This window comes from Rhinoraja longicauda, chromosome 5 (assembly GCF_053455715.1).
Source record: "Rhinoraja longicauda isolate Sanriku21f chromosome 5, sRhiLon1.1, whole genome shotgun sequence".
Lineage (NCBI taxonomy): Eukaryota > Metazoa > Chordata > Chondrichthyes > Rajiformes > Arhynchobatidae > Rhinoraja > Rhinoraja longicauda.
The window spans coordinates 37,713,987-37,740,381 of NC_135957.1; the positions used below are offsets into that span (position 1 = coordinate 37,713,987).

General features: G+C 38.5%; 1 protein-coding gene across 3 annotated transcripts in view; it reads left to right on the forward strand.

The window, feature by feature from the left end:
• The window catches only part of atad2b (ATPase family AAA domain containing 2B), a 101,393-nt gene that overhangs the window by 46,975 nt on the left and 28,023 nt on the right, over positions 1-26,395 (forward strand). The window contains exons 9-21 of one of the 3 annotated variants that reach the window (XM_078399300.1): positions 14-115; positions 1,267-1,378; positions 2,540-2,655; positions 3,599-3,773; positions 3,877-3,965; positions 6,675-6,834; positions 8,813-8,903; positions 11,461-11,772; positions 13,126-13,264; positions 19,359-19,545; positions 19,740-19,925; positions 21,249-21,384; positions 25,434-25,630. In XM_078399300.1, coding sequence (XP_078255426.1) covers positions 14-115; positions 1,267-1,378; positions 2,540-2,655; positions 3,599-3,773; positions 3,877-3,965; positions 6,675-6,834; positions 8,813-8,903; positions 11,461-11,772; positions 13,126-13,264; positions 19,359-19,545; positions 19,740-19,925; positions 21,249-21,384; positions 25,434-25,630 — 2,002 coding nt within the window. The remainder of the gene's footprint in view (positions 1-13; positions 116-1,266; positions 1,379-2,539; positions 2,656-3,598; positions 3,774-3,876; positions 3,966-6,674; positions 6,835-8,812; positions 8,904-11,460; positions 11,773-13,125; positions 13,265-19,358; positions 19,546-19,739; positions 19,926-21,248; positions 21,385-25,433; positions 25,631-26,395) is intronic. The other 2 variants (XM_078399301.1, XM_078399302.1) reach the window with 2 other exon arrangements.

The window sequence follows — 26,395 nt, forward strand, 5'->3', positions numbered from 1 at the left end:
TTTGTTTCAAAAGAAGAAAAAAACATGCAATCCATAGTAGTGACACCACCTCATCATCTGATGAAGAACGTTTTGAAAGAAGAAAGTCCAAAAGCATGGCTAGGGCTAGAAACAGGTAAGATAAAGTAATGAAGATCTGTATTTAAAAAAGACATAGTAGGTATTTTTGTGTAAATTATGTGTTATAAAATGACTTAACTCAATTAAATTGAAATTGCACAGAATTATAACTCATCAGGTTTTATGCATACTGATTCCTCCATTGTGTTTTAAGTTTTAAAAAATACAGTTTTTAATGGACAAGCTGTAATCCAAATCAGTTGTGCATTTATTTTTAATAATGTAAAAGATTGGTCAGCGAATATAAGTTTTCAGAAATGTTAGGTGATGTGGTATGTGAAATTACCAGAATTGAAACATTTTAATTGCTTCTTGAATTGCTTCTTTAGTTTGTGGCTGAACAATTCCTTGCTCAATGTCCAACTACAATTTTAATTTTAGTCAGGGGTGACGTAGTGGCACAGCAGTTAGTATCGCTATTTGCAGCTCCAGGGAGCCAGATTCAATTCTGATTTGAGATACTAGTACACAGTTTCCACGTGCCTTCCATGGCTGTGTGGATTTCCTTTGAGTGCTCCAGTTTCTTGACATACCTCAAAAACATTTTGGCAGAATTAGGGGTAATTACAGTGGCCAATTACTGTGGGTAGAGTAATGGCAAAAGAATTGAAGGGAGGTTGATGGGAATATACGTGTGAGAATAAGTTGCAGGAGTACAGATAAAATAAGATGGGTTTGATGAGTCTAATGGGATTATTCCCTTGGAAACCAGAATAGATCCTAAGGGCCAAGAGACCACATTCTTGAAGAAAGGTCCCGATCTGAAATGTCACCTATCTATGTCGTCCAGGGATGCTGCCTGACCTACTAAGTTACTCCAACACTTTGTGTTTCTTTTTGTAAATCAGCATCTGCAGTTCCTTGCATATTCTGACCTCCTCCTGTGGAGTTGTTTATAAAATAGAGTGACACAGCAGGGTGGCTGGTGTATTTAACGTAAATAATGTATTGATTCTACAGGAATTCCTCCTCCTGAGCTGTATCTAACTATGCTAAATTTGATGGGTGTTTGCATGTAATACACAAAACCAAATATTAAATTATATCCAGCATTTAGCTGAGAACTATAGAGTGAAGTAAAACTGGAAATGTTTAGGTAGAATTTGGAAATTTGCATCAAATTCGTAACCTATGTTTATTGAACAGGTGTCTTCCAATGAACGTTAGAACGGAAGATTTGACCAGTGAAATCCTTAGGGAACGTGTGAAAGTTGGGGCGAGCCTGGCTGATGTAGATCCAATGCACTTAGATGCATCAGTAAGTTTCTGTTTTATTTTAACTGCACAGAACAGTGCAATAGTTTTTTTGTGGTATAACTAGATAATGTATGACCGTTTCAAAGACCAAAATGGTTAATCAACATAAGAAAGTACAAGGTCATAACAGATTGCTGCCAAGTTCCAATCACTGTCTTCAATTGTGCATTTAGTCACATTTATCTAGGTAAATTGTACAGTGATTAAAATGCAAAAAATGTGAATAAATGCACAACTGAAGACAGTGAAGAGAGTGGAATTGTTTTCAGCAATCAGAACGTTATGTGGTGCATTTGTTTTAGCAATGTTATTGCCTTGTTTGTATTAATTTTGTTGGATTAAAAACAATCTTTTTATTGCAATAATAGTGCAATGTAATTGCATGCTTTTGTTATTCCTCTCATTGTACTTATGAGAATCTGTTATTTTTCCTGTGTGTTTGTCTGCTGTCAATTCTCACATTCCCTGAACTATTCACCTCTACCTTCTATATTGTGACTTGGCCTCGAACTGGGTGATGTCTTTTTCTTCCTACTATTCCCTTCCTTGGACTCGTCTGGGCTTTTGACACTCTTACTGTCTCAATCCTTACAGGCTTTAAACCTTGATGTCATTAGTTTTGTTTCTGTCCACACACACAGATTCTTTACTATGTAAACAGAATCCTTTTCATGACTCGCAATATTTAAATGATGCATTCATGACACTTTTTCAAGCAAACAACCACTTGAGTGCTGCCTGACCCGCCTAGTTACTCCAGCATTTTGTGTCTAACCAGCATCTGCAGTTTGCTTTCCTACACCACTTGTGTACTGTTGCATTAAGAGACGGTTTAACCACTTTTGCACCCGAGTTGTATAATAATTGATCAAACTTTTTACATAACTAATTTGATTTTAATTTTTCTTATATTATGTGTTGATTTCAATTCACAATGCGGCTCGCTCTCTAAAGTCAATTTGGTGGTTTGCATCTATTAAATCATTTAATACATATCAGGTCGCCAATATTTTTTATTGGGTAGCTACTAATTTTATTTTCTGTTGTATTATTGAGCCTTAAGTCCAACATATTCTGCAGTTTACCTTTTAGGGAAGTGGTGTATATCAGGCTTGTGAGGATCCATCATTGCTCATTTAATTTTTATGAATTGTCTTATTAGGTGCGGTTCAACAGTGTCGGAGGGTTAAGCCAGCATATTCAAGCGCTTAAGGAGATGGTTGTTTTTCCTTTACTTTATCCTGAAGTATTTGAACGATTCAAGATTCAACCACCAAGGTAGTGTTTTAAATGTTAGAAATGAATAAATCTTCGTTGTCACCTCTTCCCCAGCCAATGATGGGCCACTACGGGCTCCACCCATCCTTGGTCATCCGTTGCCAGCCCTGATTTTTTTCTGACCTTTTCCTACCTCCCGATGTGGCCTCCTTTAATTTTGTGCTTGGTCTGCCAAGGCCTGCTGGATTCCCCATTTTGCTAACCATTTTAACACCCATTCCCCTTTTCATACCTATTTCTGGCCTTGGCCTCCTCCATTACCAGAGTAAAGCCACATGTAAACTGGAGGAACAGTGCCTCATATTCCATTTGGGTAGCTTACAGCCCAACAATATGAACAATGAATTCTCCAATTTCAAGTAATACTACACCTTGCACCCACCCTGTAAGGCACATGTTTATCCCACATCCCCCCTCACCAGTCACCCTGCTCCTTTCCCCTCCTTCCTATGCTCCTCCCATCCACGACTTCCCTAGTTCTATTTTATACACCTCCACTCTACCCCTCCATCATTTCCCCCCCACCACCCTGCCCTTTCCACCCATCTGCCTCACTTTGGCTTTACATTTCATTTATCTTCTTTCCGTTTCCATGCTTTATCTCTAAACTAAACTAAACTTGCCAGGCTTTGGCCCATCCCAGTTGTGTTCTGTATACATCTAGAACTCGCCAGGCTTTGTCCTGCTCTCTGCCAGTTTTCTCCCACCAGTCAGTCTGAAGAAGGCCCAGAATCCAAAATGTCCTCTGTCAATTCCCTTCACAAATGCTGCCTGTCCTGCTGAGATCCTTCAGCACTTATTGTTTTTCTCAAGATCTCAGCAACTGCAGCTTCTTGTATCGCAATAGGAAATGTTCATATTTGGGAATTTAAAGGTTATGCACAGATAGTTAAAGCATTAAATTAAATCCATTTATAAATTCAGTTTTTGTTCTATGATGTAGGGGTTGTTTATTCTATGGACCTCCTGGAACTGGAAAAACTTTGGTGGCTAGAGCCCTGGCGAATGAATGCAGTGTGGGAGACAAGAAGGTTTCTTTTTTCATGCGGAAAGGTGCAGATTGTCTTAGCAAGTGGGTAGGAGAGTCTGAACGCCAACTCAGGCTGCTGTTTGATCAGGTAAAGAAAAATTATGGCAACATATTTCCAATTGATACTGCATGCAAAATTCTCTGTTTTAAATATAATTTGTAGGTATATTTCAAAGTATGTTCTTTTACAGGCTTACTTAATGCGACCATCCATCATTTTTTTTGATGAAATTGATGGTCTGGCACCAGTTCGTTCTAGCAGACAAGATCAAATTCACAGGTGAGGAATTTTGAATTCTGCTGCGCCAACTTTGTATTCAGCCTTTAAACATTCTGGGGAGTGGGAGGAGGGCAAGAATTTGTTGGGCTTGCTTTATGTATGATCATGTTGAAATTTGTTACTGAATACATTCATAACATAGAAACATAGAAAATAGGTGCAGGAGTTGGGCATTCGGCCTTTCGAGCCAGCACCGCCATTCAATATGAACATGGCTGACCATCCAAAATCAGTACCCCGTTCCTGCTTTCTCCCCATATCCCTTGATTTCATTAGTCCTAAGAGCAAAATCTAACTCTTAAAAATATCAAATGAATTGACCTCCATTGCCTTCTGTGGCAGAGAATTCCACAGATTCACAACTCTGAATGAAAAGGTTTTTCTTCATCTTAGTACTAAATGGCCTACCCCTTATTCTTAAACTGTGACCCTGGTTCTGGACTCCGCCCAACATTGGGAACATTTTTCCTGCATCTAGCCTGTCCAATCCCTTAATAATTTTATATGTTTCTATAAAATCCCCTCTCATCCGTCTAAATTTCAGTGAATATAAGCCCAGTCGATGCATTCTTTCATCATATATCAGTCCCACCATCCCGGGAATTAACTTGGTGAACCTATGCTGCACTCCCTCAATAGCAAGTCAAGTCAAGTCAAGTCAATTTTATTTGTATAGCACATTTAAAAACAACCCACGTTGACCAAAGTGCTGCACATCTGATTAGGAAAAAAAAAAAGAAACATACAGTGGCAGGCAGCCAAACACAACGGCGCGGCCATCTTGAACAAAATGTTTAACTAAAGCAGAATGGTGTCCCGCGGCCGCGCCGCACCGGGCGATGGAAGGCCCCGCGGCCGAGCCGCACCGGGCGCTGTTCACTCCCGCGGCCGAGCCGCGCCGGGCGATGGAAGGCCCCGCGGAAGAGACATTAAAAAAAAAAAAGATTTCCCCCCCCCACATACCCACCCACCCTCACCACCCCCCCCCCAATAATAGCAAGAATGTCCTTCCTCAAATTAGGAGACCAAAGCTGCACACAATAATGTTGCTACATCCAAACAATTTTTCCTCTAACAGCGATAGAAAAATCAGGAAACCAATTGTGAGGTCTATGTTGTTATTTTTTTCTGAATGCCTTTTAATATTGAATTGCTAGCTATTTTGTACTGTGCCAGCATAGTACAATGCTTTAAAATAATGAAATTCTCGTTTAACGTGTACTAAGTTAAAATTTCATGTGCACATGAAAATTGAGAACATAAATTTAATGTTGATATTAACACAACTTCACTTCTGTTTTTGTTATTTTATGACTGGGGAGTAGAGAGGTGAGAAGTGTATGGGTGTGTACATACATCTATCATCTTTGCCAGTTAAAAATATCAATTATGTTAACTTCCTGTTTCAATACATTGTTGCCTATGTGCAATAATCTCACCAATTAAAACTGGTTCTTCTGCATTGCTTGGTTTTAACTACATAAACATAACAAGAAAATGTACAGTACATAGGGGTTCATTTGTGAACATTTCCAGCATGCTTTCCACTTATTTTTCATACAAACTAAGAAACGTTAATTTATTTTCCTTTTATTATTTCATTATTTAGACACTGCAAAGCTGAAGTGGAATTCAATTAAAAAAAAGATCTTTTGGGACACTTTGCTTAAGTTTTTGGCAGTCCAAATCTACTATATTCACTGCATTAGTTTTGGCTTAGTGCTTGATCATTTAAACATTTCATTTGGTTCAATAGGGTTTTTCTCCATAAATTGATTTTGGCAATGCAGCTATTTTTATTCCCCTTTTGCACCAACTGTGGTGAAAAATTATGTTGCTTAATGAAAAATTAATGCGGCAGATATTTTCCAGTCAAAACACTTGAGTCAGTACAGTATTATACTGGTTTGAAATTTTGCAATTGACAATCCAGGCATGCTAAACTAACTGTCCAGAAGTGTTAACTATAAATTATGAAATTGTTTTTTCTGTTCAGATTATAAGAGAGGGTGGGCATTGTGGCTGAGTTGTTAGAGCTGCTTCTTTTCGCCACCAGTAACCTAGTTTCAACCCTGACCTTGGGCGCTATGTGGATTTTACGTATTCTCCCTGTGACCACGTGGGTTTTCTCCAGATCATCCGGTTTCCTGCCACATCTAAAAGACAAGTGGGTTTGTAGGCTAGTGGCCTGCAAATTTTCCCTAATGAGTTAGTGATTTGGGATAAATTGATGGGATGTTTGAAGAATAAAATAGGATTGGTTTAAATGGGTGCTTGATGATGAACATGGTCGCCGTGTGTCAAGAGGCTTGTTTTCATTCAGTATGATTTGAGGTATGAGTTAGAACTATCATCTTTGCAGAAAGAGAAGTTTCCTGTATAAATACTCAATTTACTTTCATCAAGCATCATGGTTGAGGGTCCCTTGAGGATACATTTCAAAAGATGATATGTTAGAAACTGAAGTTTCAGACAATGTCAATTGAGCAGTGTTACTGCCAATGTAACATTTATCTTTAGAATAAGCTTTTCTTCTTATGATCTCCAAAATTGGCCAACATGATCGCTCTATTCTCCCATTTATGGTTTACATCTAGTTTTTCCTTTCCATGTTGTACCTATACTTGGCACCTAGATAATGTCTTCTGGTTTTTATTCTCACCATTTATCAGTGATGGTGGATTACTAATTTCTGTTTATTTGTTTCAGTTCTATCGTGTCAACATTACTGGCACTGATGGATGGACTGGACAATAGAGGGGAAATTGTTATCATTGGTGCTACAAATAGACTTGATTCCATTGATCCTGCACTCAGGAGACCTGGTCGTTTTGATAGGGAATTTCTTTTTAATCTACCTGATAAAAAGGTAAATGGGAAATTTCTTCCAAACATATTTCTCACTTTCGTAAAGCTTTTCTATGGGTAGTTTTTCTGTGGCTCTTCTGTGATCTTGGAGGTGGTAAGTTGCAATTTCTGAAGCTTTGTTTAGTCCCAAGCAATTTGAATGAAAGACGTACAGGTATGTAGGTTAATTGGCTGGGTAAATGTAAAAATTGTCCCTAGTGGGTGTAGGATAGTGTTAATGTACGGGGATCACTGGGCGGCACGGACTTGGAGGGCCGAAAAGGCCTGTTTCCGGCTGTAGATATATGATGATGATATGATATGATAATGAATTGGTCATGTCTGTTGCAAATTACTGAAAAGCACAACATTGTGACAGAAGGCTAACATGTTATGGTCTTTTGACAATTCCCAGATTTCACTTGCATTTGACATTGAATGCTAAACTTAACTGCCCAACGGTGTTTTTATATATAAATTCTTAACTGTGTTATGATTGTAGGGAAAGTATTATGTTGTCTTTTAATTAAAGGCATTACAGTTTTCTGCATTGGGTCAGTAGCTTCACATACATTTATAATATTGTGCACCAAGGTTGAAAAGTAGTTTTGGTTGTTCCTTGCCAAATCTCTTATTTAGTTATTTAGTATATAATTGCCACCATCACAATTATTAGTATTGGAATGTTGGATTTATTTGAATCCTTTACATGTATAACTTTTTCTTTCTCTCTTGTGTATGCATAATCTAGCTTCCTTTTAAATATATGCTAAATACATCACAACTGTATTCTGGCCACAATGGATACAAAAGGTTTCTTCTGAATACCTTTTACTAAATTTTGGATACTTCCTAAATGGAAATAATCTCTCCATGTCAACCTACAGTTTTTAGTGCAAAAGCTCTGGTCTAATACCCCAAATGTTGGTAATATTCTTGTTGATTTGTTAAAATTTCCAGTGGTTCAATCTGGGCTGGAATTTGGCACAACCAATTTGGTACTGTATGGCAGAATGCATTCTATTATATGCATTTGGTTTCAGCTAATCATTGTGTCTTACACTTCTGTCTTTGCACATTGCATTGGGGACATGGAGTGTGCACTTTTGGTTATATGCAAGTGCTTACGAACTCCTGCTCTGCTTTTAGGTTCACCATCTTTATTTATTTTTTACTTTTTAACTCGTTTTGCTTTAATTAAGCTCTTTCAACTATTCAGGGATATTTAAAATGTTGATGAATGGTTTTGACCCAAGAGAACTGTCAAAGTCCATTAGGTTAGTACGGGTGATGGGCCCTGCATCCTTGCTTGAGGCTTTCTCATCATTCACGGCATGCTCCATTTTGTGAAAAGGCCATTCAGTGGAGGCCTCCAGTAAGGCTCATCCCATTAGATAAATCCAGCCATGCAATTAGTTCGGGGGCCGAATGATTAGATTGAGAACCATGCAACCCAATGGTTAAGCTGTGAATTCAAGTGCTTCATCTTTGACTCAGTATAAATTTCTGTTTTCCTTCTCTACCCATCAAGTGATTCGCTTAATTATAATTTGTCATTTACATCATAATCTTCATTGTTTTTCTCAGGTAAAATAAAGCCGGTTAAAAATATTGATATTTCCTCCTCCATATGGCACATTGGTTCCGTTTAAATAGCTCCAATGATTAATCTCCCAAAATAATTTCAAAATTATCAGTAACTCGGGTTAATCTGAAATTTTGAGCAACTGGGACAAAGGCAGAACTTCAGTCTACAAGATCTGGAAAGAGGCAGTTAGCTTGGTACTCTAGAGGGTAATCACTGAATATTAATGATTACCTTTATGTGTATGACTTATAAAATCTTGAAAGTGTGTTATTGTTAGATTATTGATCAGCCTAACAAAAAGTCAGGCTGATAACTACAATTTTTAGAAAGTGAATATTATTTTAAATAGTCCACTTATATTGTATATTTCTGTTTGAGGTGTTGTTACCTTGCATTTAATTGTTTTTGATAGGCACGAAAGCACATATTTCAGATACATACCAGAGACTGGAATCCAAAACCTTTGCAAAGTTTTCTTGAAGAATTAGCTGATAAGTGTGTGGGTGAGTAATACCATAATATTTGATGTTCATCGTTGCATGGCATATTTAATAAGTATAATAGATAATATTTGCTTGGTAAACTACACTGTTACATTAACTGAATTGAAAATGAATGTAGGTATGCGATTGATCCTGTTTCAATGGAAAAACCTTTGGTTTACATTGAACGAGTTTTACTTAAACTATTGATCCTTTTAGATGCTTTAAAGTATGTAAACATTTTATTTGATGTATGTTTTACCTCTACATTCTAAATTGGGCTTTATGTAAATAAAGATGCCATTTTCTAATTCATCACTTTCAATAGGAGCACTGGATAAAGTGTTTCGGGGGGGGGGGGGGGGGGGCTGGTGTCCATTATTGTCAATTGTCTGCTGTAAATGAGTTTTGGGGGGTGGGGGTAAAGTTCCCGGGAGGGAAGAAATGTGGCATTGGGGGTGTTAAATAAGCGGGAATTCACAGGCCGGGGAGCCACAGAGCCCCTAGCCCCACACGTGGTGCGCCAGGTACGGGCCCAGTACTCACGGCGCCTTCATGCTGCTCGCTTTCTCCGCTCCCACAACTGGAAGCAGGCCACATGATTCCAGCTCATTGGGTAGTCTGGCGGAAGTGAGGGGCAGTGCAATGAGAGCCTTGTTCCGTTAAAACCAAAACCAGCTATATACAGGTCTGTTATTATGAAGGTTTACTGTATCTATTATTGACAGTTTATGGACATTTTTAGGCGTGAGATTTATGGTTGTACAAATTAATGAAGCCCAAATTGTGTTCTAAAGTTGGTTGTGTGGTGTCCTTTTAGATCATTGCAATTTCTATGCTGTTCAGGAAATTTCAGGATGAAGATCATTAATTATGAAGGAAAGGGCCAGTTGCGATCAGTATTCCATTTATAATGTAGGAAAAGGAGACATAGTGCTGGAGTAACTCAGCTGGTCAAGCAGTATCTTTGGATAACATGGATAGGTGATTTTTTGGGAAATGTCTATGGATGGCAGCCTTAGAACATTGCTCTTCTCACCTGCATTTAAACTGTTCCTACCTGCTCATCCAGTGGCACGGAAACAAGCAATCTCATGCCATAAGTTGATACTAACTGCAGCAAGCTTTGTAAGATCATGTTACGAATGATGCACCATTTTTGGTGAACAAAGAGCTGTATGTTCAAAGATTAAATGGACAAATGAGTCTTTTGGCGAGCGGTAAGCTGAAGGCTCTGGCAGGCTATTGTTGTAAATTATTATTAAAGTAAGCAAATGGCCATCACGTCATATTTTGTTTACAAAATAATTCCATTGAAAAAGCACGATGGAAGAATTGCAAACTGGGTATCTTTTACTTGACTGTAAACCTTGTGATCAGCGGGATGCCATAATGTCCCTCAATCACCAAAGATTTTCAAATTTGGGATTGTAAAGTGATAGCATTTATAAAGCTGAAGCCCAATGGTCATCCAACAAGCCTTCTAAAACATAATTAAAGGAACTTTATTCCTAGGTAAGACAACATAGAAAGCATGGGAAATGTTTAACAGGATATCTGCATTAGCAATTTGTAGTTGAGTGTTGATACTTCAAATCTTAAAATTACTTGAACAGTTTTTGGAGATTAACAGGCCAAGAGGGTACTTCCAGATTTTATTACATTTTCAACACTTCTATTTTTCTTTCACCAAAGGGTCAAACCGTTTCTTCCAGTCCTATTCTGCGCTATTTTTGTTTGCTCAAAACCTATGTATGTGATGATGTGAAATAATCTACCAGGGTTGAGTCTAGATGGGCTGCAGAGCGCAAGTATCGTGATTTATGAGTTCAAATGTTTGTGAAATGTTATACAGCACGGAAAACAGGGCCTTTGGTCCCAATCGTCGTCCCGACCAGGTTTTATAACTAGGTTACTCCAATTTACCTGCATTTGGCCCATATCCCTCTGAGTCATTTAGATCCACTTACCATTTGACCATTTTGATCAAACATCGCCATTGTATCCACCTCTGAGCTTCCTGTGGCAGCTCATTCCATATATGATCATCCTATGTTTGAGCAGTTGTTCCTCGGGTCTCTAAAATCTTTTCTCTCTCACGTTAAATGTATACCCTCTCATTCTGGATGCCTCTACCTGAGGAAAAATGACTGATCATTCACTTACCTATGCTCCTCATGATTTTTGTTTACCTATATAAGATAACCCCTCAGCCTCTTACGCTCCAGAGAAAAATGTTTCAGACTCTCCTTGTAACACAAGCTCTTGAGTCCTGGTGATTTTTTTCTGCACCCTTTCCAGCTTAATGACATTCGTCCTAGGTGATCAAAACCGTACACAAAATTCTAAATGTTGAAGTCATAAAGTCTTTTCTCTTATATAATTTGTCTTAAAATCAGAAGGCTACTAAAGGTACCATATATTTTGAGCATGGATACATTATCCTCTGAATGAAATAGTATTTTGCATTCTATTTGAAACATTTTACTTGGGTATCGAAGATTTGTTGTAAAATGGAGGAATTGCGATGATTGTTCTCTTTAATAAACGCATTTAATCATCTCCCCCCCCCCCCCAGGGTACTGCGGGGCCGATATTAAAGCACTTTGCACTGAGGCCACCTTGTTTGCCCTTCGTCGGCGTTATCCTCAGATTTATGCAACCAGTCAGAAGCTGCAGCTGGATGTCACATCTATTGTTATAAGTGCACAGGACTTCTATCTAGCCATGCAGAATATTGTGCCTGCTTCACAACGAGCTGTAACCTCATCAGGCGAAGCACTATCGCACATCGTCAGGCCTCTGTTGGAAAATGTCTTTAATGGAATTGCAATTGCTTTGTACAAAGTTTTTCCTCATGCTGAACCAACACCGAATGACAACAAAGATGGTATGTATTTATATTGTTTTTCTAGGCTATATGTCTACTTCTTAAACTTCTGTCACATGAAACCTGAGATTGGGTTGTTATTCAGACTGATGTCAGTTATGTTGTACATACCTTCATAATGTTGATGAAGATTTATATTTTTCTTTGCTATTAGGCTATTTTAATAGCATGTTGTCATGGGGTGCTTCAAAAGCCAAGTTAAAGAATATTCAATATTAATGTACAGGGATGACAATTTGCAAAGTTATAACTTTTTGGTCATTAGTAGTTCTGGCGCTTTTGTTAAATCAAATTGACCCACGCACATTATTTTAAATAAATACATAAGATTATAGCAGTGTCAAGGGTCAGTTGATTTCCAATGCACCTATCCTGTTGCAATTTCTGTAAAATTGAAAACAGGTAAAATTACATAATGTATTGCACGATGGAATGCTTGAGGTGTTGGTGTTTTTCAACCTCATTAGAATTCAAAAAAGGCATAATCGTGAATAAAAATGGACACTAATTAGCTCAACAGTAAAACTGAGAATGACGGAATATTTTTATCCAAAAAGTAACATTACTGCATTATTTAAAATTAGTAATGTTCCTCGTTTAGGATTTAATTTGTTTAGGAACTAAATATGTTCTATTTTAATGTGTTGCAATGATTCCTATAATTATCAAATAATTGTTTGACTTGTTCTACAGGATACAGATTTGAAATCTGAAGCTAGTATAATTAAGATTTTCTGTCAGACTGATTGAACAGACATAGCTTTAAGTGTCTTGCTTTAATTGAAGTGAGGATTTTATTTAAGCAAAACAAAAACAGCAACATTAAAGTAACTTAAAAAAACTTCTACACAATGTTATTTGTCATTTTTGGGACATTTAACATTTGTTCTTTTGTTTCAAACCTTGGTAAACATTATTTAAAATAGTTTTCAAATATTTTAATTAGGACTTGGCTTGGAGTGCTCAATTTGCCAACCTGTAATTAATTGCACTATATAATTTCACTAAGTCAAACTGGTTACTTTTATAAATTGAAATATCTGTAAATTAATGATCATTTTAGTTAAAAATAAAGATGACATTGCTGATTATATTAACTTTTTGAATGATGAAAAGAGCTTTTTTGAATGTTCAAGATTTTAAGTGGCTGGTTGATTAGGAGTTTGGAAAGTAATTTTTTTTTTGGCATTCTGGCGATGTTGGGAAATTTGATATTTTGAAAACTCTGGTAAATAAGAAGATTAGCATATGATACATTTAAATATTTTGTATAGTTTTATGTCTACATTGTACTGTATCAAATAGTTTTAAGAGTTCATGCTCCATTGCATTATACTTAATTTTCTTTGTTAGATGCTGTGAACCACATTCTGGAAGATTACATGCACAGTGATGATGAGGTTGAACCATCTATTTTTGACAATTCTTCATTGGGATCACCAAAGAAACAACCACCAGCTATTAAACATAAGCCCTTTATGCACTTCTCCATGTGAGTATCTCTATACAATACACTGAAAGCAATTAATTTGGTTTGCTCACTGGCTATTTTGTTCAATTAATAGTAAATGTACACAAATACAAAATTCTGCTGTGAAGAGGCATGTTTCATTTTTGATGACTTCCTTGAAATATTTTGTAGCTAAGGATTCCGTGTATTGCACGTTTATTTACTGTTAGTCGTTTTCATTTTAGAACATAGTTACACAGTGAGCGACATTCTCAAATATAAATAAACCGAACTCCAAATAATGCATGATAAAGTAATACCATTTTATCATGATGAACTGATATGCCATTGGAATAATGACATTGGCCTGCAACCTACTAAATACCTTGAGGTACTTCAGTGTGTTCAAGACATGCATTGTCTATTGACTTTGTGATTGAGGAAGCATTCAGCTATTGAAAATAAAACTAGTTTAATTAAATCATCGTAATTTTCCAGAATGATTTGTTTTGAAAAGTCCCTCATTACAGATTGAATGGAAACACATGTGCTGAGAAATCCACTTGCGTTGCAGTTTTTTCCTCAATGTTTGTTATGTGATTGAAAAGTGATTGAGCCAGGAGTAACAATTTATTGTTTCATTATATCTATGCCATTCCAGCATGCCCTTTAGGGTGCACTGGAACCTCTCAGCAAAGGAATACTAGTTAGAAATTTTCGTGATGTTTTAGCTTATTAGATAATAACTTGCATCATCAGTACTATGTTAGATTTGTTTTTCAATGCGGAATGATATGTGGAATGGGAATCTAATAATTCAGAGATTTATTTTTTCCCAGGTTCTATCCCATTTAGGTTGAGGGCTGGTTAAATCATGCATCTAGGCTTATCAGGAAGACATGCAGAAACAGAATGATAATATTTTTTTTTAAAGGCCAATGCTTATTATAATTGTTCAGAAATTAAAAATAATAAAACACTTTAAAGCACTGAAATAATTCAAACAGTTAAATTTAAATCAACTCAATTAAATCACAAAGAAAGGACATTACCACCTACTTAGTTTTTTCCCTGCAGCTGTTTCTTTCTATTAAAATGAATGGGTCCACTCAGCGGGCCAATTTTCCATGTAAGTGCTGGGAAATTGTAGAAGCGTGCACATCTGCCACAGATCGGGCATCAACCGGGGCTTTTAACGTAGTTCTGGGTGGAATTGCTAGTATTTGGGTGCAAAATCGGAACCATTCTCTCTACTGCATCTTTGATTTCTCCCCCCTCCCCCTCCCCCCCACATTTTTTACTCTTTTATTCTCCACAACTTTGATTTGTCTACTCTGTTCTGCCATTGACAGTTGTACTACTAGTTTAGAATTCCCTACAAACTCTCACACTTTTCTTAGCTTTTTCACTGCTAACATCTACTACTTCAGTTCCATATCAATTTATTTCTTCAAAACTAGAATATATTTCTCTGCATTAAAGGAATAAAAATGAAAATGGCAATCAAAAGGTATAGCTGTGGAGATTAAGATGAATCAATAGGAGTTGTTGACAATGATTTACTTAATAACCAAATAATTTATGGTTTCATAGATATATTATCTTGTTTATTTTCCTACAAAAAATATCAAATGTTGCCACCTGGAAGATTTAGGATTTGTAAGCTAAAATCAGAGTTTAAAAAATAAGATTATTGTACTTGGTTCTTCACTTGAGGCTGGATTTTACTATATCTCCCCTGCTGCTTGAACTTGCACCTGCATTGCCCAGCAGCCTGTATTTGTCCTTGTATGTCTACTTCCATGTGGTACTTAATCGGAGATCTTATTCTTTCAGCAACTACAGGATGCCTCTGAAAGTGGTATTTTAGATTGAACTAATCTATATACTAAAACTCTTGTTTGTTTGATCCTGAACTACAGCCAAAATGGTACATGATAGTGTGACAATTATAGACCCACCTTACCATCATCTGGGGTTCTTGGAGGAAGTTTCATTGAAATCGGTGTTATATTTTAAAAGTTATTCACATGTAAAAGGTTTTTAAACCGTGCATGCACCTTTGGGGCCCCGTTCATATCATATCATATCATATATATACAGCCGGAAACAGGCCTTTTCGGCCCACCAAGTCCGTGCCGCCCAGCGATCCCCGTACATTAACACTATCCTACACCCACTAGGGACAATTTTTACATTTACCCAGCCAATTAACCTACATACCTGTACGTCTTTGGAGTGTGGGAGGAAACCGAAGATCTCGGAGAAAACCCACGCAGGTCACGGGGAGAACGTACAAACTCCTTACAGTGCAGCACCCGTAGTCAGGATCGAACCTGAGTCTCCGGCGCTGCATTGATCTGGTACTTGCGTAAGATGGCCGCCGCATCCGCGCATGCACAGAACAAACATGTCGCGCCTGCGCAGTTGGGCCCGTTGATGTCAGGTACGAGCAGGGCTCGGCAGTCTGTTTCTTGGGGGTGGGAGAGCCAGACCTGGTGCCAGGGGAAGTAGCCGGAGCCTGGGCCTGGGCCTGGACGTAACCAGGTAACAGCGAGCCAGAGGTGGGCCTAGGGGAAAGGCGGTAGCAGCGGCAGTGAGGCTGGGCATTGGTGGAGACCGAGGCCTGGGCCTGGCGCTGGGTCTGCCCTCGACTCCCCCATTCCTCCTCCTCTCCCTGGCCGGCTCAGCGCCTTCCCCAGGCCGCCCAGAGTCCGGCGGCTCAGCAACAGTGGGAGAGCCACCGCTGTCTACCACTTAACATCCCCGCATCGGGATGGGACAGGACTCTTTTTCCCCCCCCCCCCCCCCCTTTCCCTGCTCCACCAATGGCGGCCGCCCGGGCTGGGAGGCAGGTTGCTACGGCAACTGCGTGCTCCCGGGAAGGGGGGGGGGGGGGGGGTGTGGTGGTAGGGCGGGTGCTGCAAAAACACAGGAGTGGTTTGGTCCCAACGAGTCCATTTGGTCTAGTAAAACTAAAAATCAACCTGCAGCGAATTTAATTTAAAACACAAAAATGATTAAACTGCTTAATGAAAGAATACTCAACGCATTATCTGTACACCGCTTTTTTTCCACGGGGTTGTTGAGCATTTAAAATAAGGACTTCTGTCTATGTGCTAGTCAGCCCTGGTGTACAACTGAGCACCATGTGGCATGTTTGATCTCTCTAGACCATGCTTGATACTCTGTTGCTGGGTTTGATTTGGATTGTTTTGGATTTCCACAATGGGCAGAACATAAATCTGAAATGAACTGAGCCATCAGGAGTTCATTATGGAATTGTTGGCTGTCATCCTGGTCATTTCAGTTATTTTTATTGTGAAGATTCTGTTCCCTTCTGTTCTAGAAGGCCGATTGATAAACCTAAAATTTTGATAGAAAAATAAAAGCTTGGCATGCAGTCTCAGAATTTTAGTTTAGACTGAAATCCTGTTGCTTGATGCTCAAATCCGTGGTCATTTGAAAGTCTATGCCTTAAAATGGCCTCTCAATGACCCAAAATTTGATATAATAAATTGAGCCATAGGTAAATGATCTTAACTACTGTGATGTGTAGTTTGGCAGCGATAATATATAGCTATTTTACTACTGGCAATATACTACTAACTATTGCTGGAATAGTTTGGTTTCTTAGAAAATATCATGTTATCATACCTAATTTTGCATTGTTAGGAAACCGTTTGTACTTGTACTAGTAATATGGATGAGATACGTTGGGCAAAAAAATGCATTTAACCATATTGATTATCAAGCTGTAAACAATTTAAGACTTCAGTATTATCTTGGTTAAGGCCTGAAACACTTCTATTGGGGTATGTATCTTGGTCACTGTAAGGTTTAAATACGTCCCTTTTCATTAGTTTAAAAATGTGATGGTGTTCCTTTCCATTCATCTGAAGCAATAGAGTTAGAATTGGAAAATAATTAAACATTTCAGTCGGATCATCAGTCAGAGTATTGAGTATAGAAGGTGGGAGTTTATATTGCGTTTATAAGTCGTTGGTAGGCTGCATTCAGAGTGTTCAGGTCTTAGCACCATGTTATTGGAAAGATGTCAAGCTGGAAAGGGTGCAGAAAAGATTTACAAGGATGTTGCCACGACTCGAGGGCCTGAGTTATAGGGAGAGGTTGAACAGGCTCGGACTTTATTCCTGGGAGCGCAGGCGGATGAGGGGGTGATCTTATAACGGTGTACAAAAGCATGAGAGGACTAGAACGGGTGGACAGAGTATCTTGTCCTGAGTAGGGGAATTGAGAACTAGAGGACATAGGTTTAAGGTGAGAAGGGGAAAGATTTAAAAGGAACCTGAGGGGAAACGTTTTCACACAGTGGTGGGTGTATGGACCGAACTGCCGGGGGAGGTGGTTGAGGCAGGTACTATCGCAACGTTTAAGAAACAATTAGACAGGTACATGGATAGGACAGGTTTAGAAGGATATGGTGCAAACACAGGCAGATGGGACTAGTGTACAGTGCATTCAGGAATTATTCAGACCCGTTCACTTTTTCCACAGTTTGTTACGTTACAGCCTTATTTTAAAATAGATTTTTTTTAAAATGTAATCATCAATCTACACACAATACCCCAGAATGAAGAAGCAAAAACAGGTGTTTAGAAATTTTTGCAAAGTAATTAAAAAGAAATAACTGAAATATCACATTTACATAAGTATTCAGACCCTTTGCTCTGACACTCAAAATTGAGCTTAGGTTCATTCAGTTTCCATTGATTATCCTTGATGTTTGTACAACTTGATTGGAGTCCACCAGTGGAAAATTAAATTGATTGGACATGATTTGGAAAGGCACACACCTGTCTATATAAGTTGACAGTGCATGTCAGAGCAAAAACCAAACCATGAAGACGAAGGAATTGCCCATAGACCTCCGAGACAGGATTGTGTCGAGACACAGATCTGGGGAAGGGTATAAAACAATTTCTGCAGCATTGCAGGTCCCGAAGAGCACAGTGGCCTCCGTCATTCTTAAATGGAAGAACTTTGGAACCACCAGGACTCTTCACAGAGCTGGCCACCTGGCCAAGCTGAGCAATCGGGGGAGAAGGGCCTTGGTCAGGGAGGTAACCAAGAACCCGATGGTCACACTGACAGTTCCAGAGTTCCTCTGTGAAGATGGGAGAACCTTCCAGAAAGACAACTATATCTGCAGCACTCCGCCAATCCGGCCTTTATGGTAGAGTGGCCAGTCGGAAGCCACTCCTCAGTAAAAGGCAGGTGACAGCCCGCTTGGAGTTTGCCAAAAGGCACCTAAAGGACTCTCAGACCATGAGAAACAAGATTCTCTGGTCTGATGAAACCAAGATTGAGCTCTTTGGTCGAAACCAGGCACCGCTCATCGCCTGGCCAATACCATACCTACGGTGAAGCATGGTGGTGGCAGCATCATGCTGTGGGGATGTTTTTCAGTGGCTGGAACTGGGAGATTAGTCAGGATCGAGGGAAAGATGAACAGAGCAAAGTACAGAGAGATCCTTGATGGAAAAACTTGCTCCAGAGCGTTCTGGACCTCAGACTGGGGCAGAGGTTCACCTTCCAACAGGACAACGACCCTAAGCACACAGCCAAGTCAACGCAGGAGAGGCTTTCTGACAAGTCTGTGAATGTCCTTGAGTGGCCTAGCCAGAGCCCGGACTTGAACCTGATCGAACATCTCTGGAGGGACCTGAAAATAGCTGTGTATCGACGCTCCCCATCCAACCTGACAGAGTTTGAGAGGATCTGCAGAGACGAATGAGAGAAATTACCCAAATACAGGTGTGCCAAGCTTTTAGTGTCATACCCAAGAAGACTTGAGGCTGTATTCGCTGCCAAAGGTGCCTCAACAAAGTACTGACTAAAGGGTTGATTACTTATGTAAATGTGATATTTCAGTTATTTCTTTTTAATTACTTTGCAAAAATTTCTAAACACCTGTTTTCACTTTTTTATTATGGGGTATTGTGTGTAGATTGATGATTTAAAATAAGGCTGTAATGTAGCAAAATGTGGAAAAAATGAAGAGGTCTGAATACTTTCTGAATACACTGTAGATGGGGCAAGTTGGTTGGTGTGGATAAGTTGGGTCGAAGGGCCTTTTTCCACGCTGCATGACTGACTTTATTTCCTCTTGCAGGTCACCACATCACCAGCCAATATCGCATCGTCCTCGGTTACTTCTTTGTGGAAACAAAGGATCTGGTCAAAGTTCACATCTTGCTCCTGCTTTGCTCCATTCGCTTGAGAAATTCTCTGTACACAGACTAGATTTGCCAGCATTGTACTCTGTTAGTGCCAAAACGCCAGAGGAGTCATGTGCACAGGTGAGAATGATGGAAGAAACTTATTCCATTTGATTCATATGTTTAAACTTCAATCTAAGTGAAAACCTTAAATGCTTTTTTTTTTCTCTCTCTCTGCTTCCCTCTGCTTTTATTCCTCTTTCTCCGGAGTCAATTATTCTCTCCCTCCTCCCACCCCTTCCCAATATTCTCCTTTGATTATTCATCGTTTTTAGGTGTTCCGCGAGTCACGCCGAACAGTACCGAGCGTAGTTTATGTGCCTCACATTAGAGAGTGGTGGGATGCAATCAGTGATACAGTGAGAGCTACTTTCCTGACCCTGCTTCAGGACATACCACCATTTTCCCCAATTTTAATATTGGCTACCTCTGAAACTACATATGCTGAGCTACCAGATGAGGTAGGACATCACTCTGTATATTTTTATTGACTGTGTATGATTAATATATCCAGATATGTGTTCAAAGGCCTCTATTAAATAATCGTAAGTAAAGAGATGGGGATATCCTTGGCCAGCTGTTGCAGACAAAGATGGGTAAGACTTTCAATGTATTTCCAGCATTGAATTATAGCTAACCCTGAGTGTCTGAATTTGATACTTTGTTGTTACTAAACTATTGATGTTGGAAGATGAGAATAAAAACTACAGTTCGCACCCGATGAAATTTCTAGTTTCACAGTGACATAAAGACAAAAATTTCCAGTCAATAAATGTGCCACAAAATGTTGCGCTGTGTTTTTTTTAATTGCCTACCAAAAACTCCTGAAGATTAAAGTTATTCTAAAAAGTAACAAACGAAAGTATTAAGCGCTTAACACTTAATTCATTTCAAAAAGATAAATTGGCTAAGACCTGCCTTCGTCACCTACTGGCATTTACTTCTCATAAGCGTTTCCATTGTAATGCGCCAAATTCAATGTAGCGTTGGGTATTGGGACACGTTTTCTTCGCCTAATTACGAGGGTTTTCTGCAGCATTGCATTCCATGAGGAGCTCAACAAGGAAATATAGGGGGAATAACAAGCGAATAACTCAAAAAACTTGGTATTTATGCAAGTATGCATGGAAATAAAAATAAATGTAGTGCACTCTGTGGAACTTATGGTATTGCACTACAAAATTTGGGTCCTTTTCGCAGTGTTTAGGTATTCCTTATTAGAGTAAGTCAAAGCAGAAATTATTATTTATATTGTAATGCATTATAAAAGTAATCAGTGTTTTCCTAAAACATAAGTCATCATAATGCAGTACTTCTCAGTCATCAGACCCCATCTGATGCCCTGCAAGGTCTGAACATTGAAAAAAAACAAGCATACTGAAATGTTGCTGTGAAGCTAAATTAGTCATAATATCCTAAATCCAAGATTGGAAATTGGCAAGATTACAATTTGCCCTTTCTGTTTGCACTGCTCATTACCACTATCACAAATTGACTTCAAATTGACTCCACAAATCATGTGCAAAGTAATGTCCTGACTCATGCCAACTTGGCTACTAAAATGAGCTAAACGGTTAAAGGACTGTTAAGTTCATGAATTGCAAGTAAATTGTATGTCATAACAGTGAAAACTGCAATACATGAGCATGACTAAACATACATTACTTCTGTCTGAATGACGATATGTTTGTAATGTCCCATCCTATTATTAATATTGCAAATATTTATAAACACATTTAAACTTAAAGTTTGCCATGAGAATCATTTTTCTTTTGAACATGTAGGTAAAATGCATTTTTGAAATCAGTTACGGGGAAGTTATAGACTTACAGAGACCTACTGAAGGAGAACGAACAAAGTTCTTTGAAGATTTGATATTAAACCAAGCAGCAAAGCCTCCACCTAGGAGGAAGAAGTCTGGTAAGAGCTACTGGCAGAGGAAGACACGTGATGTGTTTATCACGATATTCAGATTACACATGTATAATATAATGTTAACAAAGCTAAATATTGTTTGCACTGCAGCCATGGACTAAAATTGTTTTCATATTGTCCTTAATGAGATCATTACAATATTATTCTTATACCTTCACTGTTGTGCTGTCAACAAAAGCTAACCCAGTTTTGATCTGGCAAGTATGTTTAAACTAGGATTTTGATCATTTAATGGATGATAGCCCCTTGATACTTTGGGAAGCAAGATCCATTAGCTCAACCTCAAGGAGCATTAAATGGTTTACCCAGTAATATCACCACCGGCAGTAATTCGTATTTGACAATTATGGGAATTTTGGGGGGCACAAAATGGTTATTGTACCTGCCAAATAACTAATATAATGTTTTTGTATAAGCCTCTTGGGAAGTTTGCGGGGTCACAAGAGGGAATTACCATAAAATTTTAATCTGCAACAAGTAAGAATGTCATTGTTTCATTTCATATCTATTTCTATGACAAATAAACTCTCATGATCTTTATTTTCATTCTTAGTTCTTAGTTCCCAGTATTAATTTTATTTAAAAAAGGTGTGATTTCAGCTAGCATTAGCTTTAACTTGTTACTATATCTGATCCTTTAGCATGGCAAATAGGCACAAATTGTATTTCACATACTTTTCTGTCAAATATGACACTATTTGCCATTTGTCTAGGTTGCCTAGATCTCACCAAGCAAATAGACCTGATTGTCGAGAAGATGCATCGAAAATCTTTATTGCTGCATTCCCCTCTGCCCACTTTCTTCGTCCTCAGCTGGCATTGCTGGAATCATTATTACAAAATATCTTGACAACCGGCAAAGAATGTCCAGCCCATTAATTCAACAACTTTTGGGCTGGCCCTGTGGCTCCCAGCAAAGTGTAAACTTTGCCGCTCGATTGTGACATTTACCAAAGTAGCACTAAAAAGCACTCCGCACCCAACACATCCCCAGGCCATTCCCCAGAATAAATGTTGGCAATATAGAAAATAGGTGCAGGAGGAGGCCATTTGGCCCTTCCAGCCAGCACTGAGAGCAATTTGTGAAGTTAAATCAAAACCAGGAAATCTTATTCATTACGTATATTAGAGAGCCAGATAACACCATCGTTTATGCTTTTGACAAATCTGAGGAGCAAAACCAATATTCCACGAACACAAAAGGAATCTAGTTGGGCAGAAAGTTGAATTGTTGGGCATGAGTCCCATACCAGAAATTCTACACATTTACGTATTTTTGTGTGGAAATACCAATTTTCTGCTTTGAGCCCAAAACAGATAACCTGAGCAGTCTTAGCAGGTGGTTTAGGTTTATTAATGTCACATGTACCGGTACAGAAAAAAGCTTTCCAATCAAATCAGATAATACTATACAATAATATAATCATGTCACACTACAGTAGGTAGACAAAGGGAAGAATAGAGTATAGAATATAGTTGTCAGCATTGTAGCGCATTAGTTCCATGGGTAAAGTCCAATGTCTGCAGTGGATTGAAGGTGAAGTGGATAGTACACAAGTTTATGGAAGCACCCTTCAGAAGCCTGATAACAGAGGAGAAGAAGCTGTTCCTAAGTGGTGGTTCCAGTTTTCAAATGTTTGAACTCCCTGCCCAATGGAAGTAGGGAGAAGAAGGAATGGTGGGACACATCTTTGATTATGTTGGCTGCTTTTATCACGGCAGCGTGAACTGTAGAAACAGTGGTGGAACTCTGGTTTGTGTAATGGACTGGGCGACATCCACAACTCTGCAATTTGTTGCGGATTTGGGCAGAGCTATTCCTAAACCAAGTGGGGATGCGATCCAATAGTATGCTTTCTGCTCTGCCACTCTGATAACTATGCTTATATCAACCTCTGGGTGGTTTTGTCCAGATCAAAACTTTGTTAGCTTCTGTTGACAATACAACATGATGCCAAAAGAATGCATGCTGCTGGCATCTTTATTTGGTAGTTTTTAAACATTGTTCAAGGAGCAATACGACGGAATATTTAAATACTGTATCTAACTGGCTGCATTAAATGTGAAGGATGCTAAGTTTCATATTGACGAATAGTTATATTGAGTTTAATTCTGAAAGTTTGCAACTATCAAACTCCAATGTGTAGTTGGTTCTCCTTAGTACCCAAAACTTTTATGTACAGTTTATTGTTTATAAGCTGGTAAGACTACTGATAAGACAATTAGCTTGTAAATCATGGAGAGCCAACACCTATGGGAAGTAGAAATAAAAAATTGTAGATGCTGGTTTACAAAAAAAGGCACAAAGTACTGAAATAACTCGGGAAGAAAGGCTCGGCCCAAAATGGCATCTATCCATGTTCTCCAGAGATGCTACCTGACCCACTGAGTTACTCCAGCACTTTGTACCTATGAGATATGTTCAGAATACCATGCAGCAAATATTTGTCGCAACCTAACACTCAATGGTGTTAGCAACATACATACTTATGATAAACTGACATAGTGCATTACTCAGCATTTTGGTTTAAGCGGCTTTGTTGTTTATCTCAATATTAATTTGTAGTTATTCAGATAGAATTGTCATCTTTTAAAATATTTGCACGGAATGTTTGCAAAGGGGCTGATTTCTCCCATCTTCCTTGTCGCAGGTGCATGAATAGATGAATGTGCAGGAAGCACACTCAACCCTGAATCAATGGTTCCCAGTTCGTCCCCTTCTAATGATTTGAGCACAAAATCTAGGCTGGCACTCTTATTTGCACTACATTGTAGGAGGCCTTATTTTTGAGATCGTATGATGAACTGGAACCTTGCCTAATTTTCTAGTAACATTATAATGAATATGGCAGGGGATATATTCCTGAAGTACTTCCCAACATCTATCATTCAATCAACATTTCTTTAACAGATTACATGATCATTATCACCTTTGTCTGCAAGTGCCTGCTGGGTGCAAATTGTATGCGTTGTTTGTACAGTAACTGCACTTCAAAAATGATGCCATTAAGCTGGAAAGAGTGTAGAGAAGACTTAGTTTAAATTAGTTTAGAGATACCGTACAAGAATATTGCCAGGACTTGAAGCTCTGAGCAATAGGAAGAAGCAGGCTAGGACTTTATTCCTTGGAGCACAGGAAACTGAGGAGTAATCTTACTGAGGTGCATAAAATCATGAGGCGAATAGATAGGTTTCTTTTTCCCAGGGTAGGGGCATATGTTTAAGGTGAGAAGGGAAAATTTTAAGAGAAACCTGAGAGGCTATTTTTCACAAGAGGGTGGTTGGTATATGGAACAAGCTGCCAGATGAAGTAGTTGAGGCAGGTATAATAATTTTAAAAAAACCATTTGGACTGATACATGGATAGGAAAGATTATTGTCACGTGTACCGAGAGACAGTGAAAAGCTTTTGTTGCATGTTAACCGGTTAGTGGAAAGACAATTCATGCTTATGATCGAGCCATTTAACATTTAACGTTTAGTGCAAAATAAAGCCAGTAAAGTCCGATCAAAAATAGTCTGAGGGCCTCCAATGAGGTAGATAGTAGTTCAGGACTGCTCTCTAGTTGCGGTTGGATGGTTCAGTTGCCTGATGACAGCTGGGAAGAAACGTCCCTGAATATGGCAACTGAACCATCCTACTGCAACTAGAGAGCAGTCCTGAAGTACTGTCTGTGTTTGTTCTAATGTCTGTTTGATCTTGCTTTTATGAAATCTCATCTTGAATCAAGATATGAGAACCAAGATGATCATATTTTTAAATCCTACACATCCTAAAGGTATTAATTGACAACCATAATCAACCAAGACTAAATTAATCGGGAACAATTTTTCTTCAAGCTCCGCAAAGACTACCGTTTCATAACCTTTCCATGAATAATATCAATAGGTCTGTAAACTGCAAATGAGAGACAAACTACACAAAGTGTCTTCCCAGATCAAAGAATTCCGAGGATTTTATCCTAATGTTTGCATTTGAAATAAAACGAGAGCAATTACGTTGCACTTTTCTATGATTGTATCTTTTTTCCCAGCTTTGTTTGCATTGGAAGTCCTCCCACCTGCATTGCTCCCTCCACCAAGACAACTATCAGAGGAGGAAATAAAGCGCATGGAAGAACAAGAAGAAAATACCTTTCGGGAACTTCGGCTATTTCTCAGGGATATTACCAAAAGACTTGCCACTGACAAACGATTTAATATCTTTAGTAAACCTGTGGATATTGAAGAGGTAAATTAATTGCAACTACAAATGAAACATTTTAAAAGCTGATTATGAGGAAAGTTTTGACCAGGGACCCTTTCAGTAATTCCCCCTATTGTGATTCCTTGAGCGTATCAAGAGTACAAATGCAATAAGTGCAATGTAATGTATATGAAGCTGGATCTTTGCAGCTTTGATTCTGCTTTTGGCTAAATTGCATCCAGGAATGATACTAAGGTTGTGCCAAGGACGGACTAAATTAAAAGGGAGACCATTGCAAATTGAAGAAAATCATCTAAGTTGAGCTAAAAATAATAAAGTTATAACCATGGGAAGAAAGGCAAGTACACAGTCAATTGAAGTGAGAGTAAATCACAGAAGTAAAATTAATAGGGGAATAGTTGGGAATGAAATGCTAGAAGGGAGTAGTAAATGTTGAAGAGGTGTAAAATTCATTTGTAGATCAAAACATAAAATATAAAGTTTAGAGAGAAAAAATACAGGTAGAGGTTTCTCAGTTTAAATGTACAGCAGATTGATTCAAGGTGAACTATCCAGTTGAAACGGCTGGGTTATTGGATGTAGTAGCATGCAAAATCAAAGCTTTCCGCTGTGCCTTGGTAACAAGACAATAATAAACCTAAACAGAGATATAGTGGAAAAAAACTGTTTTGCAAGGTACCAAAGTTAAAAAAATTCAACATGATTTGAATCAAAACCTGACACGAGTACACAAATTAGTGTAAGGAAAAAGGAAGCAGAATTAAGACTATTGTGTTGAGGTTTTCACTG